The sequence below is a fragment of the Melanaphis sacchari genome, unplaced genomic scaffold, assembly GCF_002803265.2.
Source record: "Melanaphis sacchari strain LSU unplaced genomic scaffold, SCAv2.0 Contig12_pilon_pilon, whole genome shotgun sequence".
In the NCBI taxonomy this organism is placed as follows: Eukaryota; Metazoa; Arthropoda; class Insecta; order Hemiptera; family Aphididae; genus Melanaphis; species Melanaphis sacchari.
This window is the reverse complement of record NW_020270527.1, coordinates 3,989,087-4,010,957: the sequence shown is the minus strand read 5'-3', so window position 1 is coordinate 4,010,957 and position 21,871 is coordinate 3,989,087. Positions and strand designations below refer to the sequence as shown.

The following is a 21,871-nucleotide window of genomic DNA, read 5'->3' as shown; positions in this document are numbered from 1 at the left end:
GTTTGGTATGCTATAATTGTTATAAAAAATAACATACTTAAAAAATTGTTCAAACAATACGATGAACTTCAATAGAATAAAAATAAATATCGAAAAGTCTCTGATAAGTTTAAAGCTTTTAAGATACTAAATAGTTAGTTATCATATTTTTTTCTAATATGACTTTTTATAACAATGAAACATGGCGTATCGTCCTTTGTGTCTGAGGATATTTGGTTACACGTTTATATTAAAATAATACCAATAAATTCAACGTTCAATTCAGAATCTATAATATAATAATTATAATACTAATAATAGTGTAGGTATAGAGAAAATCAATTAGAATAATCAATATGTATTTTAATCCAACAATAACATTAAGTTATATATTAAATTTATGCAAATGAAAAAATAACTATATTATAAATTAGACGTAAAAAATTTAAATCTAAAAATTTCACTAGTTAAAATTAAGTGAAACAGCTATTGTTTTTCGAAAAACGTGTATATTTATTATTCAAAAACACTTAAATTATGTAAATTCTCTCTCGTCGTAGGTATAAAGTGTTTATATATAGTCATTTTATGCTTGAAAATTTGATGTAGATAACACTTAAGCTGTTCTTATATAAAGAATAATATTATTGATTTTTAGATAGTTTAAATACAATATTATAATAATTTATAACCCTTTATAATTTTAAATAATTAAGCGAGGGTAACACTGGGCAACTGGTATACGGTGATTTGCCACGCTGCATACAAATACCGAGTTGCATTAAAAAATAATTTACTTAATGATACACTGTAATACAAAGGACCGATTATAGGCAATAAGCTACTCAATTTTTCATTTTTAAAGGACCATTACTTCATAAATGATTCATTAAACGTTTGGTAATTAGTTAAACAACCTGGTTTTAGACAATTGCGTTTAACACCAATATAAAATCATAACTGGCAATTACTTTCCTATATTTCACTTAACGTCGTAAACATTAATTAAGTAACTATAAATTGAAAATCACTGTGATGTAAGTACATAAATTCAATATATACACAATATAAACAAGTACCTAAAAGTATTTAATGGTACATAATTAATAATTTGTAAACATAATAATATGGTATAATTTTTGACGAAAATTAATTTTACATTTTCTCACAAAATATTACACATATCTTTACATTTAAAAAATCTTTTTAATATTTTATATTCTTAATAAATTGTGTAAAACATACATGATGGAAACCGTTTTCGCATAAACTGAACTTAATGTTTATTCTTGAAATTTTCCAGGTAATGCATATTGTATTATGTACTTGATTAAGTAACTAACATTTCTTATTAAATAACTTATAATTTTCATTGAATGAAAAAAAAATTACTTAAGTTCATGCTGTAATGATCGTATACTCCTTCACAATTTTAATTAATAGTCCAAGTACATTTTTTCTAACTCTAAAATCAGAGAAACGTACAATAACTTTAATCTTATTAAGCTTTTATTAGTTTTATGTACACGGATTTTATATAATTTTATTTTATTACGTAGATAATATTGAAAGCTGAGTCGCAATAATAAAATCTCTTAACGAATGAAACTCTCCCGTATTAGTTGTCATTCTTTTGAATTTACGATCGAATAATTTAAATTTAAAAACTGATGTAATATGCTATTCGGGTTCAGCAGTATCGTATAGTATTTGTTCAAATAGTAATAAGATGAAAATAAAAAAACATTAATTGCAAAATTTGTTTTTAGATTGTCACTTTGTCACTGAATTGATTTTGTTGTTGCATTGGTTATGATAATAACAAACAAAAACCGACCCCGAGATTCTCTACTCGCGAGTGATTTGCATATAAATGGACCGGCGAATAAAAGGGGTGTTTTCACAGGCACTACCACCACACTTCCCTAAATTTCGGGGGCTGTGTTCAAGAAGAGGCGCAAGTTGATAAATAGCAAACCACTGTCGTTGACATAATTCAGGATTCGGTGAGCTTATACCGTCTTTTCCTTCTGCTACTTTGTGTCCTTTCATTTTTTTTCCAAGTGGCAACAGAGATGGAAAAATAGTCACCTCCTTTGGATATGTATTTGTGTCTCCACGTTTATTTATTTCTCTCTCTCTCTCTCTCTCACACACACACACACACACTATTTATCTCTCTCCCTTTCCATCTCTCTTTCTCTATCGTTTTCTCTCACACTCTCTCTCTCTCTCTCTTACTACGTTAACGCGCTTCTTCGGACCGAGAAATGGAATTTGACCCACAGTGTATTCGACAAGGAGAAGGGCACTCGTATTTTATTAGATTAGATCACGACTGTACCTTCGGAGACCGCTACCGTATTAACACCTTTTACCTAAAGGATTTATTTTCTCCATTCAAGACCTAGAATTATTTATTCGCAACCTCTTATCCGTATGGTTTTTTCTCACTCTATATTTTTTTTTTTTTTTTTTTGATAGCTTAAAAAACGTTTAATATATAAATTGAACAAAAAAAAAAACCAAGAATATAAAATAACACGTTATATAGATATAATGTATATTAAAGTCTGAATAAAATATAAATAATCTAAACAGTTGATATTGCATGAATTGCATACCCCAAAAGGTAACAATAATAATCATTATTGACAGTTCTTAGGTTTATTATATTATTTTATTTTTTTTTTAGTTTCATCGATTTATAAGGTTTCATGATACAGTTTTCATTGCCCTGCATGGCTGAATATAATTATTATAAAATAGTTTTAGTAGTTTTTGTTAGTTGTCTACCATTGTTGGAGTATTAGACCACTATTATGATATGATAATTTCTATTGAGCGGTACTCATATATATATATAGGTTTTCATACTGTACAATTGTTGAGATAAAAAAAATAAAATAATTATTCATTAATTTAAAAACGTAGATACAAACATTATCATTTGTAACATTTAATGCGAACAATGCAAAAGTAATTTGTAAAATATAATATTGATAAGATTAATGTTATTAATTTAGTTGGGAAAAAATCTGTTTTCCGGTTTAATCATTTAAATTAACATTATTCAAGTTGATATTTTAATATATTTGTAAATATTAAATATAAATTATATAACTTATATGGATCAATGGAATAGTTTAAAGTAAATAATGCTATGCTCACTAGTCAGATTTAATCTGTCTGGTATAATATTATATAACAAAACACGACAATTTAAAAAGAACACTGCTTATGCGATGTTTATAATTATTTTTGTTTTAAATACGATATAATAGTCTAAATTAATTAACTCGTGTCGTTATATTATACTGTGATTCATTTTATATGTCTTTTTTTCGTTACAATATTATTATCGCTAATAATACATGACGTTCCATTTATATCCATCATTCATTTCATTGAGGTTGATAAAGATACTTCCTACAAAACCAAATGCAAATTACACTGTGATAAGTAAAAAAATATACCACTGACAGTGAAAAATAAATAAATAAATCACGTCCCATAACTTTTTGAAATTTCAGCGATAACACTTTTAATTTTATCGTTGTATTATAAATAGAAAGAGTTACTTTACTTTTGGGCACATAGACACCTCTGGAGTGTTATAATAAGATGTTTTGTACTACACTACTACAATCAACAGACAAATATCTACGAATTGAACTCGTTTTATTTTCTGTTTATATTACGAGTACATTGAGATACATTTTATATATGTCATTATATATTATTATTATTATTATTATTATTATTATTACGTCTCATATTAATACACGATTCTTTAATGAATTTTCCCAGAATTATTTAAATTTATAACTGTAGCTCTATTTCGAAATAAATTAAAACTCAGACAAAAGAAGAACAATGTTCCGAAAGTAATTTTATACTTCGAAAAACAAATTTAAGCCGACAATAGACGCCGGAAAAATATCTTACACGCTGCACATCGAATTCTGAATCTACCTACGCATGACGTACGTTTCCGAGTTTATACTTTGTCGTATCGAATGGTTATATTCTGTGTATAATGCGGTGGCGCAAACAAATCTGTGATTCGGTGGAAGCTTAAATCATCATTAGTTCCGTCCCAATCGTAAAACCAACTTTATTACCCATGACTGAAATGGCAGCAGCAGAAGTAGCTATTAAAGTATAGTGCAATCGTAGCGTGCAGTCCCTTTTTTGTGTAATTTTCATGTGCGATTTTATGTGTGTACGTGTGTAAAAATGCATATTACATATTGAATCAAATATATGTATTTAAAAGTTCCTATTAAACATTCAAAACACAATTTTGTAACACGTATCAACCCACAGTATTTTTTATTTTTAATAATTTATTGTATATTATACACTATTTGTTGTTAAAAGTTTTTCAAGAAATTATTAAACAACTTTTTGAATAACACATTGAAATTTGTAATCAGTCTTAAATTTAATTATTAAAACCGAATATTTGATACAAGTGATTAAGGAATAAATATTTTACTATACATTTTAGTAACCAATTTCAATAATTGAAACAATTATTGTACGAGTACTAAAAGTTAACGTTTAAAACACAAAAGGTTTATTAACAAAGACATTTTTCTGAATGTATGTAAATTTGATACCAAAAAAGTTTGTTAAAAATCATTCAAATTATTGACGATTATTATTTAAACATTTTAGTATTTATAAATTTATCATATTAATCAATATTAAAATGTAGTTCTTTTGGTATATTGAATATAATGACCAAAAAGAGACTTAAAACAATATATCAATAACTAAATAATGTAAAAAATATTAGATTTATCTTATAACATTTTGAAAGAGTAGTTTTGTAACTGTGAAATTTAGCAATATTTGTTATTTATAACGTAGTTTTAAATTTTTTTTTCATATACTTCTTATAAGAATAAAACATATGTGACATTTTGATTACTTGATTTATTCCAGAATGTGCCAATATAAAGCACTCAATTTATATATATCATTTTTTCTTTTAACTGAAGATTTTTTCATGTAGTTATTAGTATTTCACAATGCAGTAAACTACAGCAAAGTAATATTTAAATAAGTTTTAAAAACAGGTAATTCAAATTCTAAATTAGATTTTACTAGTTTGGAAGAATTTACATAATTTATGAAATTTGCTTTGTTAAGGTATAGTTAATGCATTTTTACTTTTACTCATGTATAGTAGTGTTATTCGTAGTTAAATTGATTAAAATTAAAATATTTATTATCATTAACTGATTAAAAGCATAAAATATCTGTCAAGCTTTAAAACATGTAAAGTGTCACTACAACCAAAGTATTTTTTTTCAAACACTATCCAATTCATTTTTAATGAATTATGTGACAACTGCTTATTTTTAATAAACAATTTTAAAAAAAAAATTATATTTTTATGTATAAATCTAAATGATCATACTTTTTTAATTTAATATGATATAATTTACATAATATACAACATCATAATTTATAATTACTATACATAATGTTGTTGTATTTGTATTTTGTCTTTATTATTTTTTAAGAAGTTTAAAATATATTTGATTCCAAATATTGTTTTGATTTAATTTAATTTGCTGATATACTTTGAATACATTCTATAAGTAAAATCAAACATTTAAACAATTTCGAATAATATATAAATATATATATACATATATGTCACATATAATATGTGTGTGTGTGTAATTTAAGAAGTATGTAAATCAATATTAAAACTTTAATTGTATAACTACTGTCTTCAACGAATGGCGACTGCAATCATGGTGCCAAAATATACCTTCAGACCGTGAGGGATTGTCACACATTAACAACACAAAATTAGTGTTTTTCGTTTTAATCAGACAAACGAATCCTTTTGCTTTTTCAGGCGTCGACGGTGACGGAATACAAGCTGACAACGATGATGTTAGAGGTGGCAGTTCGCGGGTGGCGGTAGTTGACTCCGCTGCAACGGCGGACAGTAACAGGAAGCAGAGAGTGCACCACCACAAACGCCATTTGTCGAGATCTTCATCGGCGGTCGACTATGCCCAGGGGAATGCACTGATTAACGAGCTCGGAAATCCGGACAACATGTTCGTCACCGAAAATGGCACCGTTGTCACGTCACAGATCGGCGGCACCGCAATCCTCCCATGCGCCACTATAAAACCCGGAACGGCCACGGTGAGTGCTATAATTAATATTCTCGTGTAATTACAACAATATAGACTGATGACAACGGTTATAATAACTATAACTGAGATACGCATGTGAAAAGCAAGTGGTTATTGAGGTCGCGATTCCAAGGATTCCATGTTGAACATTCTAGTCGAACGTGCATAGTTGAGTCGTTAGGGATAATATTACAACGGTTTTAGTATTTGATGGAAAATAAAAAACGCGCGCTAACCGACCAGAAGGTTGGTCACAAACATTATTGTATATTATATATCCAAAAAGGCCTTTTAGGGTGTTTTGCATGATTCTATTCCAATATGGAGCCACTGCAACTTATTGTTATTGAGCATTGAAAAAAATAAAACAATAATTTCGCATAAGGATAACTGAATTGGTCTAGTGTTATGATAATATACAAATATCTGCACATATTTTCCTACTATGATATATTTCGAGATTCCTGGGAATATGTCGGAAAATTGTTTTCAGTTTTTTAAATAATATTTAAAACACGGAAAAAATAAATTCTATACATTTGCAAAGTTTAAAAAAAATATTTGACTACCAAACGTACTTAAGTGAAATACAGTTTTTCATGTATTTGCAGGGCTTAAAACAATATTTAACTAAAAATAAAATTTGACCGAAACTATAAAAACCAAATGTGTACGATTTTTAATTTAGCCAAAAGTTACAAGTCAAAAACACGAAAAGTACTTTTTTATCGATGTTTTAAATAAAACATGATTAAAAATCTACCACTTATATTTGCATTAGATGATTTACTAAAACAATTAGAAAATCTTTATAATAGTAATCACTGTTTGTCGTTTGATAATTAATGAAAATATCCGAAATTGATATCTTTATTATTTGCATTTGAATAATAATTTTATGTTTTTTTTTTATTTATGTAATTTTTCTAGAAAATAATATTATATTAGTCAATTATGCCTATAAAGTATCATTCATATTTTGAATCCCATTTATTTTTTTCCAGATTTTTTTTTAAAGTTATTCAATCTATTTTTACAGAATAATTAATGTATATGTAGTTACATGCATATCTTATAAAAAACAAATATACGACGTAAAAACATACTGGAGTAAGTATTATTATTAAAGAATGTAATTTTATTATTATTTAAACAATTTAAATGTAATAAATCCAAAGTTCCACTCAATTTCGTGATATGATATGTTTGTATTCCTTCTCGTATTATAGTTTTATTAATAGAACATTCTCTTTATACTCAATTGGAATCTTAATGCATTGTGGTAAACTGAATATTATATTATGAATTATAACGTATGATTATTAATATCACGAGCACTTCTAAGACTATAACAAGTAACTATCGGTTTTAATCAAAGATGTCTGTTGTAATTGGTTAAGGTATATTTCAATTATTCAAAGTATAGAAATGTTTGAAATGGAAAATAGGTAGGTAGCTTATGTTATTAGTGGAATATGTTTCTACTATGTTATATGATTAATGTAAATTATATTGAAGCTATTGATGTCTAGAAATAATCTTATAAATTATTAATAGAAATGTGTGGTGAAGTGGCAAAAGACTATTTCTCAAATTATTGAGCAATATATTTTTTTTCTAATTTATTGAAATCTAGTCACTCAAAAATGTTAGCTCCTTAAAAATATTAAATTATTATATTTTACATAATTTGATTTATAATGGTTTAATGTGTAGTATTGAGGTATACTAGTGATTTGATATGATATTTATATTTACTATAGGTACATGCCACATTTTCGACTTTTATTATTGAGCATCGATCAAACACTATTTACAAATAAATGTTTCTAAGTATTCTGTTGTTGATTGATAGAAATCTAATTCCAATTTTTATTATATGGTATATGGTATTTTTAATGACTAAAGTAAAAACTTTACTCATAATAAACTAATAAAGTAAGAAATTAACTACTTAATTAAACATTCATACCTGTCAAGGACTGACTGTGATTTTCAAAATGTCTTGCTGTTAAGAATTTGTTCTAAATATTAATACATTCAAAACTCCCGTGAAACCATTGAGGTTCCGATTGCCAAAATTCAGTATTCAGATATCCCGAAACTAATTACTCGAGCTATGTGTGTTGAGTTTTAGTAAATATTAAATTAATACTAATTGATGTAACTTACTCAGTTATTTTTTAATTGTGTTCAGTAAATACTAAATTAACACTACTTACTTTAATATAAATCAACTAAAATATAATATACTATGTTACTATAATAATCGTGTACCAATGATGTAATTAATTCATTATAATCAAAGTAATAATTATACAAAGCAACTAAATGATAAATAATAAATATTAAATTTAAATTATATATTATGATAATGAATATGTGTGCCAGTGAAATATTTCTTTTGAAGAGGATATAATATACTTAGATTTAATTGGTAGACATTTTAATCCAGATTTACTTTTCCAATAGCTGGTTAGTGAATTTAGTATATCTTACAAAATGTTACCAAGAGTTGTTAAGTTATGTATTTTATCCACATTCCCTTTGTTTTATTTTTCTCAATACCTTGTACAGCAGGAAATAGTGTGCCTCGTAATATATAACATTTCTGTAATAGATGAGTTAATTGGAATTCAATAAAAAACCGATTATAAGCAAACACAATGACTGAATCTAATTCTAAGAATATTAAGTTAGTGATACATTTGAATAATATAACTATTAATATTTTCAGTAAGCTTGGTTAACCTTTATAAAATACAAGTTATCATATAAAGTTATAAAAAGATGGAATATTGGAAATGTATATATAAAAATGCAAACTTTTCAGAAAACTTGAGTTACATAATGACAGTCCTTTCTAGGAAATGTCCTAAAATAAATGTTCAGTTTGTTTAAAAAACATGACTAGTTGTTATAACATCCCATTTTCTATAAATCTATCATAAAAAATATAACTAAAGTAACACGAAACTGAAGCAACAGTTGAGTGATTGATATAAAATAAAACAATGAAAAACTATCTACTAAAATAAAAAATAAAAAATAATAATCAATAATATTTTCAAACTATTAAGTTGATTGATTTTTATTTAAATATAATTAATAGAAATACAAAATTAATTTATATAATTTGTTATTACTTATTAAACTTAAATGCTTTATTTCTCCCAATTATTATGACTAATATTACCGTATTATATAATTTTTTTAATAAGTTTAAAAAGAAAAAATGATTAATTTTTTTTTTTTTTTAACATACATATTATAATTTTTAATTTTTAAAAATATAGTGTATATTATATTTGAATTCTAATTCAAAAATATATTTGAACATGAGTTAGATATGTATGGTGCAGCACAAAAATGTTCTAAAACAACTTAACATTATTTTTTTCTAAATAAATTATTTATATAACTTGATACTTTAAAAATTTCCAATGCTGTAAAATGTTGGAAATGTTTTTTTTTTTTTTTTTGTCAATTATTTTATGCACCATGTGTGTTAAACGATTATTTTTTAAGTTTTATAACTATAGATATGTGTATATCAATAACTATACAAAATATTTTTTTTGTAAAACATTTTTAAAATAAATACGTATGAACAACCTTTCAACAGGATATTCAATAGTTAATTAATCTAAAGAGTTTTAACAATTTTATTTAAGAGACAGTTGTTTTTAAACATTATAAATTAAATTTGTGAAATAATCACATCATAAAAAAAAATATTTCAAATTTTAGCAACAAAGAAATAATAAAATTATTAAGTTTTTTTGTTTTTAATACTATATTATGCATTTTCGATTTTTGATATTATATAATACTCTATTTATTTGTACAATTTTTAGTTTGTTAATAGGTTCTTTTATTTAAATTTATATTCATATGTTAAACAAAATAAAATGTCTGTATTGAATTTTTACAAATGTAATGTTCAGAACACGTGATCGAGTACGAGAATGAATAAGTACGGTGTTTACTTAATCCAATGAACGGTTCGCCTCTTAGGAATTTAAAAGTCATTGTTCAGTCGCGCCACGTAAAAAAGTAAAAAAATAAAAAATAAAAAAAATAGTTAAATGTCGAAGTGTTTACAAAAGCCCAGTTTGGTTAGCCATTAGAAAATGGCATTTAAACACATATTATACGCATCGAAAATATCAATTGGCTTGTGTGCATTGTAAGATATATCAATTTGAAACCCTTTTCACTTCCACTAGTCGAAGATTTATTACTTTTTAAATAAATTAAAAGGAAAAAAAGGAATCGTCTTTGTTTTTAAAATAAAATAAAACAAGATTTAATGTTTAATATTATTTTGCACAAAATTACAAATAAAATAATATAATGTTATGGTGAAAGATAAAAATGTAAAAATGTAATTTTTTTCCATACTTGCAGATTATTTTGAGTTATGAAAACTTGGTATACATTTCATATTTCTAAACTCTCAAAGCAAAATATTTTGTCAATAATTAAAAATACATCATTATTATTTTAATCTTAATCGACGCGATACATATTGTATATTTAAATAATTTCGATAAATTTGTTTATGCCATTCGGTAATAAAAATATTAAACTTCTCTTTTAATAATCGAGTTTTATTGTGTATCATTATATAGTCTCATTAAATCATACGTGTTTATTTTACGCTAATAATTGTATTTTATCAACAAAGTGTTTTTTTGAATTTTATTTTTCTTAAAGCTGTCGACCCGTATTTTATTAAATTTAATTTCCAAGTATTTTTCATATCCATGTTATACGTTTCAGAGAGTTTTAGAGATTATATATTACAAAGGAAACATATAGTATACAGTTCAACCAAACGTCAACACGTATTTTAGCCTTTAGGTATTATTATTTTCCATCCTAGGTATTGTCGAGTATCAATAATAGTTATATATATATATATATATATATATATATATATATATATTTAAAAGTATACTTGTCAGACTTATCGCTACTCAACGCAGCGGGTGCGTGGTTATACGTGTTAAAATTCAACTTAGCCGAAGACTTAGTGGGTCAGGATGGAAGATACGGAGAACGGAGATGAAGGGCGTCGATTTAACAGGCAGTGAGTCGTAGTAACCATAGTCACAACTCCGATATAACACCACGCCGTACTACAACTACACTTCGCCTCAGTTAATTCACTTTTTACCCTGCACTATAAGAAACGAAGAAAGTTTTTAAAAGCGCGTGTTCGGAATGTGCAATAAACATTTTCGGGGTACAACGCAAACACACGGCACCACGGCCTCGTCTCAGTCTTAACCCTTCGGTCGTTCTCCAGTCGGTTTCGACCCTTTAACCAAAACCTACCCTTTAATTCACCCACCCGCCACCCACAACTTAGGATTCATTGTCGGCTGTGGAAACTGTGCAACGACGTTGCTATACACACCGGGCTCGTTTTATTTGCGCGGGACACGAAGTGCAGGGAAGGTCAGCGCCGGAACATTTCGCGTCGTGAGTTTTAATTACAGATTCTGCGTGCGAGGGAATAAATCCCTGGGAACGCGCATGTTTTCGGGTTTAACGACTGATCTGACAGCGTGCTGATAAACCATCAGTTATTATATCGAATCCAATTAATAACCGTTTCCCAAGCGATTTGCTACAGTCATAAATAGGACATTATATTAAACTGAACGATCAAACCCTACATATAGACACCTATATAGATAGACAAATTTATTATAAATTCACTCAACGAATGTTTATGATATTATTATAATTACTTTTTTGACGTATTATATTTCGACAGTACTCAGTACTGTATTTTGTTTTTATTATTATCGTTTAATATTATAATCGAAAACCAATAAGTTATAGTGTCAAGTCTCGACTTCTGAACACATTTATCGTCTTTTTATAGGTATAATCATTTTATACTTTATTATAATTTTTTTTTTTTTTTTTTTAAATAATTTTCTCTAGATGTTTTCCAATAGATAAGTATGATTTACTAAATATAACTCAGTAAAATCCGATCAACTGATAATAAATGCATAGGTTTTTGTTCTAAAGTTTATTACCGATGGTTAAATATCAATTTTATAGTCGCGTATAAATTTATTTAGACGATTTTCAGAAACTTAACGATGAATTTTAATAATTTTTTTTGTAAGTCAATGCCATGATGGAAGTATGTTTTGTGAATCCATTACATACTTGTGACTTGAGGACAATATTATTGATTTTAGAACAGTGGAATTGTAGACATTATAATAATGACTTCTACTTACTACAAACTCATAAATGATGCACAAGTACAATTTTATTTAGTATAAATATTCAAAAATTAAAATTGTATTATACCTAAATCTAAGTATAATATAAGTTAATATTAACAGTACTTTAACTAAAACTCGTATACAACAAATGTATTATTCAAATGTAATGCTTCGTTGTAGTTACTATTAAAGCAATTATATTACTAATGTACATTGATGTAATATAATTTAGTTAAGCATGTTAAAATATGAAGATAACTCGTATAATGTGAAAGAGAATAATACACCCGCACGTGTCTGCCATAAACAAACATACATATTATGGTAAATTAGCAAAAGGCCAAACCAATTTTGTGTTTTTATCTCTAATATTAAAATTAATTAACTTATTGTTAAATTTAAAGGTAAGAATAATATCATCTAGGTCATAGGCTGTTTCTGATATTTTAATTTTTATGTGGTTCTCAAGTTCAAACTATATACAATATTCAAATTTTAAAATGCTTACGATCTAATTTGAATTGTTGACATTATTAAAAGCGTACGCGATGCTCTATTTAATATTTAAGATTCTTAGCGAAGCGATGAATGTATTGATTTTACAGTAATGATTTTTTTTTTAAATTTTTTATAGCTGATGATATTTTTAATGCAGTAAAAAGTATGAATTTAAAAATTTAGTGGTGATTTGTGGCAGCTAATTGAATTTGATTGTTTTTTTTTTTTGTTTGTTTGAAAGAAAGGGGAGTTAAAAAATAAAAATTTTCCAGTACTTTTCTTTAATAATTGGTAAAAAATTAAAATTAAGAAAAAAACGAGTAGTTTTACCCTAAATCAGTTTTTGACCATATTCATTTCACTATTTCATTAAAATTAAAAAAAAAAAATATTTATTGAAATTTCAAGTTTTCACTAAATATTTATATTATAAATTTCTATACAAAATTTAATACATAGTTATCGAAATAATATGTTGAATATTTTTGAACAACTATTTATAGACAGTTGAAATTTTCGATTTTTTTTTTTTTTGTAAATGCTAATAAAAGTTTTATTAATAGCTAATATGTGATAATGCTTAACAAATAATATAATCGAGGTTTTTAATAAGTTTTTCATCTATTCACGCTGTTTTACGTTAAGATGGTATTGACTCGAAAGTTAATACCTAATAATAATATAACATGGCGTGATTAATTTTTATTATTGTTAAAATAATAATAATAATAACAATAAATGCAATGTTTTAGTCAAAAATTTAATCAATCTACCATAATACGTGTGTAAGTGTTAGTTTATTTATTTTTAAAAACAAAAATACTCAACAGTTATTGAATATCTATCAATTATATAAATATATCCATATTGACTATTATTAAGACCTTATTTCAGTGAGATGAATAAAAATCCAAGTGTGGGATAAGTAAACATGAGATTTTTGAGGATACTTATGATATAATATACCTCGTTCTATCTTCAACTTATTGAATTAAAAAATACATTATGAGTATTTTCATTCTCCCGAACGTTCAGTTCTGTATACAAATTTTTACCACAATACTGAACTAATACCGCAACAATAAAGGTTTAATAGAATTTTAAATTAAAATCATGATATTACGAGTACAATACCAAAATATACATAATACAATTTTATTAAAAAAATATTAAACACTATATAACAGTAACTTTACACGACTACACTCAACGATTGTATCAAATAAAACGTCAACGCGATAAGTCTGAAAATGTCTAAAATTATAAACACATATTATATTATACCTTCGTCAGTGCAGCGTGTTAATTTTTTTTTTACCACTGACACACAGATTAAGCTCATGTTGAATAAAAAATATCTCCATGTTTGGACAAAAATTTTAATGCGTACAAACATATGAAAAGTTATTCAGAGGTGGCTGATATAGGGTTTTTATTAGGTACCTACCCAAAAATTATCTTTATTATTAACAAAATATGTTACGTATACAATAATGTTCATTCAACGGTTAAAATACATTGTCCTTACACAACACAACAGTGTAAAATCGTGTCTATATTTTATAGTATCTACACTATCTCCTATAACCGTAGATTTTATGGCGATGCACAATATTGTAGGCAATAATAATATTGTATGGTAATAACTTTGGTATTTAAAATACGTAAATTTATCTTTATTGTTCTTGCAACACGTACGATTTATCGATGATGGGCCTGAAAAATGTCTAGAATAACGTTTCGCTATGAATAAGTTATAGCATTTCTGGCATGTTATGTCAAGTTTCATGCGCTCTAATAACATTCAGTCGTATGGTTAACAGTGGTTCATACTTTATTTCTTGCACAGTATTGTTGGCTCAAAATATCAAATATAATTTCAACCATGTTTATAACAGACAATTGGAATGACCCTGTACATGTTTTATTGAATAGTTACTTTTTTATTTCAAACGTGCGCTTATAAGTTTTTGCTTAAAAATAAATGAATGATTCTTTTACCTTTACTCATTTTCAAACGTTAAATGTTACATTTTAGATCTCAATCACTGTGTTAGACGCTTTTCACAACATATACTCTATTCCTCTTATATCTGATCTTAGTATAACTTTTGAGCATTTCATTTTAGTTCTTACTGTATACGTTCCTAAACTGTATTGCATTTTCACTCATCTCATAAACTTGTTTTTTAGTTTTATATATATATATATATATTCATATTTATATATATTTTCATAACATGTCAAATCCTCTTGATCATTTTTATTCATTTTACCAATAAAAATTTCCTCGACGAAACTACCTCATACATATATATCTAACTATTTCAGAGTATTGTAACGATGGTATCATATTATACTCTTTCCATGAAAATCAAAAAGTTACATGACGTAAATATTGTGTTTTAATATAGGTATACAAAAACCAACATAATATTATATACTAGTATAAAATACTAATAAAAATATATTATGTATCCGTTGAAATAAAATAATGGCTTCGGGACTATTGCATTGAGAGATTTTCGCATACTTTGTTTTAAAATAAATATTTTTACATAATTTGTCAATCATACGCAAAAAAAAAAAATAAAGCATATATTTAAAAAATTTGTATAAACTAAAACTATAATAAACTATATTAAATTATGTTTTTATGACATGACACTTTAATGCATAGGTAAGTATATAAGAGTTGTTTAAAATATATTCATTATTTTGATAATTCAATTTTTTATATTGTTATATACATCTTAACGATGACAATATATAAAAAAAAACAATACGACTAAAGACGTTACTACTTTATTTTATTTAATGATTAAAAAAAAAAAGAAACTTTAAGCTTTAAATATCGTAAAACAGGAAAAACAAAGGTTTTTTAGTATACTCTTTAAGCAATTTACTGATTTTTTCAAGACACCCACAGATCCACTCTGCATGGATCGAACGCCTTACTTTTAAGTTATTTCCTTCAAGTAGGTATGTAACAACTAAACTAGTGTAGATTAACAAAATAAGTATTCCTAAAGCGGATAAAACTAAACTCATATAAATATATCAATACATTCAAATATTTATAATAACAAACACCACAGAAGTACATAAAAATATTTCAATAAAAATATGTGTTCAATTTATTTCTACAATAAATTTTATCATATAGAATTAACCGTTATATTTCTAATAAAAAGTAACTCCGGTGCCTCACTAAACGAATTAATTTAGCTCCATACAATAATTAAGTTATTAATTTAAACTTAAATAATTAATTTTAATGTAAAATTATGGTTATATATATAAAAAAAAAAAAAAAAATGTATACTACGTAAGAATAATAGAAATGTTTAAAATCTATTTCAATGCAGTGTTCCTAGATAGTTGAATATTTAAGTAAAGAATAAAAATATATGACGGTAAAATAAATCAAAAATAAGTGTTTTAGTTAACTTTATATTTTATTTTGCGTAAAAAATTAAAATTAAAATTATAGTTTCCAAATATATTGTTTTGAATTGTTTTAAAAAATAACTGCATTTATTGATTTCATTTTCAAACACCAATTGAACAAGTACTGAAAATAATACTAGCCCATATACTTACTAAATATTTTATTATCTTCATTTAAATTTTTTTTTTCGAGAATAGAATGAAAAGTAAGTACTCAAGATCTCGAAGAATGGAAAACTCAGTCCATGGTAGAAAATTAAGAGTTATTGACATATATTTGGTTAGAGCTTAAAATAAATTACGTTATCCCAAGGATCATGTAAGTGTAAGAAATGTTCTTATTTTTCCCTCTCAATAGTATATTATAAAATTAAACAAATTTTAATTTTAGGTAGTGACTATGAAACGTCATTATGAGCAACTCAACAGGAAGAAAAAATATAATTTTAACGTTAACATAAGTTCAAAGTCACAGTTGTTGGAGTGTGTAAGGCAAAAATTAAAAAAAAATTAAGAAATAACAATTGAAAAAGTTTTATTTTTTATTAGGCTACGGCACATTTTTAGATTTATAACACTAGACATACATAATACATATATTAATATTCAACAGAAAATTACTAATAATATAATATATTATCCTTACTAGGTAAATTTTATTATAATAATTGGTAAAACAATTTAATATATAATATCGAGTATACTTTTCATAAATTCAATAAAATAGTGTAATGTATCTAGATTAAAAAAATATTTGTTACTATAGTAGGTACTTTAATTAGATTTTTAATATTTTTTTATGAAGTATCGTTATAAATAATAACAAATAAATATTCATTATACATTTATGTCAACCGTTTTTAGGGTTCCTTAGAAGTTGTTTTTACAGTAATAAAATAAGAAAATATTAAAATTTCATTAGAATTTTTTATATAGATATTTAAAATTTGAGTTTTACTGAAATTCAATATTTTAAAATCATAAAGAACTTATCTTGAATTATTATAGTTACTTATTTTGTTGGAATTAAAAAAATATTAATTGTAGAAGTCCAAGGCATTTTGCATTAAATATTTTATAGCTCTTGTACACTATACATTTTTGAAATTTTTAGACAAATATATATTTTAATATATTTAAACAATGATCCTACAATAAGCACCATCCTACAGTAGGTACACTTTATTATCTTAAAAATCAATAGCGATAATATAATATGATATAAAATTACATAATAAATGCTATGCTTTTAACAAAAATTAGTTCAACCTACTATATTATAATAACAGTTACAAGTATATATATATATATATATATATATATAATTATATAAAAATTATAAATATCCTTACAAATAGAAACTGACACACTGTCTCTACTCAGAACCGTTTTTTTTTTTAAATTGATTTTTCTAGAAATTACCAATTTACATTCAAAACATTTAAGGTTGATAGGTCGACATTAAACTTGGTCATTTGATAGACCAATTATTATGCATTATGACAAGTAATAGCCGTTTGTTATTTTTAAATGGAAACAAATTAAAATAGTATTTATTATATATAGTAAAATGTTAGTAACTTTACTTAAATAAAATTTAAAGAAAACAACAATAAGCACTTTGTATCAATAAAATTAAAATAAATTATACACTTAAAGCATCTAATATTATTATTTATCAGCATTGTGTTAATCCATATTATTCTAAAAAATATTGTTCAGTATTACGAACCTATTAGATCAATAAATATATTTATAGCTAGTGATAATGAAAACTTAAAGTCGACTATATAGATATCACTCAAATCATAATCATGTGTGCTGGTTTTAATGACATTTTATAAAAGCTTTGATACTGTTATAAACTTTTTTTGTAACTTTGCCATTAATATTTTAAAATCAAGAGCATTATTTTTTATTGTTAATTTTAATATACGTAAGTTTTAAATTTTCAATTATTTTAACATGTAAAGTTTATGTATAATGTATGGTAATTCAATGTTGATGGAATTATATGACAAAACATGTTTTTCATACATGAAGGTAAACTAAATGGTAAGCGCAATATTAGCTTACTGACCGTAGAATACAAGGAATGCAATTTGTATACTGACCGTTGGTTAGGTTAATTAATCGCAGTAGGAATACTAATCCTAAAACATAAAATTTGTTATAGGTGAAACAATGTAATAGAGAAACTTCCTTGGTTTCCTTTTTATTCTAACCGTATAAAAAATGTTAGTTCTTGCGCATTACTATTAACTTTTTTAGAATAAGAAAATAATTTATAGACCCGATTCATAGAATGATGATATGATAAGAGATGTTTAAAAATAATCAAAGCATGCATATTGCCTCTATTTAAATATTTCCGGTTATCATACTATTGTAAAATCTAAACTCTAAACGCATTAAAGTATGAAAAATCTTACATCTTTGAAGAAGAATAAATAATTAAATACCACGTTTTAGGAGAAAAAAAATCAATAACTGTATTACATATATAAATGGAATTTTTGTAACAAGTTTATCACCCAGTTTATTATCAAAACCTATACTTTTTCAATTAACGTAAAAAAATTTCTACTATAAAAAAGTTACTATACGTATAATAGCAGATAATATATATTTTTTTTTAGCTACTGTCTCTATTAATTCGATTGAGTAGGTATATATTACTAAAGTACTATGGTTGAAATATATTATAGGTAATAGCGCTATCAGTTATTTTCATTATAATTAATAATATTTAATTTTATTTGACCATATTAATGTATTTGATTATTTTGTAATATTTTAATTCAACTAGAAAACCAGAACCGTTTTTCTCAAAGTCGAAGACTGAAATATTTTAAGTGTTCCGAAATTCGACGAAACGCAAATAAAAAATAACTATCAAGAAATATAAATTATAATACTTTTGCTCCGATAAGAATCGAAAAAAGTCTATCGGATAGTGTGGCCAATAGATTTTGTATCTACAATTTTTTACATTCAGTCCATCATAAACCGTGAAACGGTTTTGAGAGTACCTAATCTAAGTACTAGATACAGATATTTTCAGCAATCGACAAACGTCGTTATACTGTAAAGCACGAAGTCATCATAAATATACCTATATACTATTTGTTGTTTATACGCCGTATAAACATGCGGCGGAGGACGATATCTTAAATTCGTTATCCGATGAACGGCACAATTGACGCGTCTTCACGAAATCGGATGAGATCAAATTAACGATCCTATTCTGATGACTCGACGGATTTTCTGTTTGGGGAGGAGGAACTCCGATGTCAGTTCGTGTTTCGTATCGCCTATCGCTTTGAGTTCGCGTTGTCCGTTTATCGAGCGTGTCGGCGTAGTGTCTCACGATACCAACGGGAATATGCTGAGACGTGCGTCCAACTAGTGGAAGACTATTTTACCAATAGGGGTGGTAAGTGGGGTGAAACAATAACAATGTGAACAACAACAACAACAAAAACAGCGACATCAACGAATACAATCGAATACCGATGGCGAGCGTAGACTTAGCGGGGTACGCATCCGTAGAGCTTTTTGTGGGGGGGAGGGTTACGTCTTGTACGCGTTTCGAAGACTGACGAACGGCGGGGAATTGCGGTATTACAGTATGGCCGACGCTGTATAATTCCCGACCGTTCACTCCCTCCGACTACCACCATTATCTCCGTCTGTCTATCTGTCTCTCTCTTCCTCTCGCTATTTTGTCTATATTTACGATTTCTCTGTCTGTAATTCTCTATGTTTTCTACGCGAATCGCGGCCAGTCGCGTCGTGTGTGCGTACGTACATTTATAAATTCCATCCCCGGGCATGTTATATAACTGCTATTAAATTTGCATACCATTGCAAAACACGTATAGGCTGTACGCGCGCCGACGGGGGAGAGAAAAAACAAACGTTGACCTAATATTAAGACCGTGTTTTCGTCTCGGTATAATATGGTGGTATGAACGATTGCCAAAAACCGTACACGAGTGGACTTCAAGGACTTAACTGCCGTATGTTCTTGTGTAGCGCACAATAATGTACGCAAAACCGTGCGCAGTCTACTCGTTTTCGGTACGTATTCCGTCGATTGACAAATCTCAATTCGTCCACAGACGTGTATAATATATTGTGTCTAGTTATAATGAATGGTCTTGCTTGGGAAATCCATCGTCGACGGTTTATAGTGTTGATAATTTATAACGGCGCTATGATCTACTAAAAATCAAACGTTTAAATATTTCTATACAATTTTTACTTCTACTACGAAATATATTTTAAAAAAATAATAATATTATAACAAAGTTTGTAAATATTATATTATCTAAGTATAAAATAACAAGTCGTACAATTTCGTTCATCAAAAAATACGTTTTGATAAAAAATATTAACCAATTTTCACCACTTTTCTGATGTTAAATAGATAAATTATTTGTTTTTTTTTTTTTTTTTTTTCATTATTGAGAACAATATTTAAGCTTAAATTGTTTACAATAACAGTATATAAAACGATTTTTCAACAGCCAACTTACGCTATTCTAAATTTAATATAGATCTTTTATGTTCTATCATTATCCATATTGTTATTTTTCTTATGAATATTTACAATTTATTTTTACTTAAACTGTTTACTTTTTTATCATAATATACTTGTAAGCTCGATACCTATATTAAAAATATATATTTAAATTGATATTTATATTTTCATAACAATAAAACTATATTTTTTATGAGTTGTATGGCTTATATTTTCTTTGTTTAATTTACAATAATATGTTTGCAAAAAATATCAATTGGAAATGAAGTTAACAACTATTTTCATACATACTAAATAGGATTATTTAATTTTATTATATTCTTACTATTATTTTATAAATAAAATGATTATTTTCCATAGTATATCTTCTATAATGATTTCACGCTTTTAGTTAAAAAAAAAAAATCATAAATAGATGGTTTTAGTCTTGTTTAATGAATATACTAAATCATCATCTTTCAAGTACCGAAAATTCCAACGTCGAAATTCATAGAAAAATGTTTTGCATTTTTTAACGTATTATATTACCTTATGAAAACGAAAGAATGGTTTCTCTTATACATAGTAATATTATGAAATTCTATAGAATATGTTATGCAAGTACCTTAAATTTAAAAGGGCAATTTTGAATAAATTTTATACTTGTTTAAATAATAGTTATTTAAATTATAGAAACCCCTCTGTTTATGATAAAATTGAATCAATTTTGTTGATAAAATTACACTAATATTCGGTTTGGTAGTTTTGTTAGATATAATAATAATAATATAATACAAAAATTATATATGATGAGGAAAAATGAAATAAAACGTTGTTGCTATTGAAACAACAGAGTTTTTCATTCGCATACGTCAAGCTAAAAAATAACAGTAATGTATCAAATATATTCAATGACATGGTCGTGTGTTATGTTTTTAAAAAATATACAATACATGTCAATAAAATACAATAATAATAACAATACGAAATAT

General features: G+C 25.9%; 1 protein-coding gene across 2 annotated transcripts in view; it reads left to right on the top strand.

Annotated features, from left to right (window-relative positions):
- The window catches only part of LOC112591167, a 147,910-nt gene that overhangs the window by 114,170 nt on the left and 11,869 nt on the right, over positions 1-21,871 (top strand). For both annotated transcript variants that reach the window (XM_025334882.1, XM_025334883.1), the window contains one exon: positions 5,861-6,159. In XM_025334882.1, the coding sequence (XP_025190667.1) occupies positions 5,861-6,159 (299 nt within the window). The remainder of the gene's footprint in view (positions 1-5,860; positions 6,160-21,871) is intronic.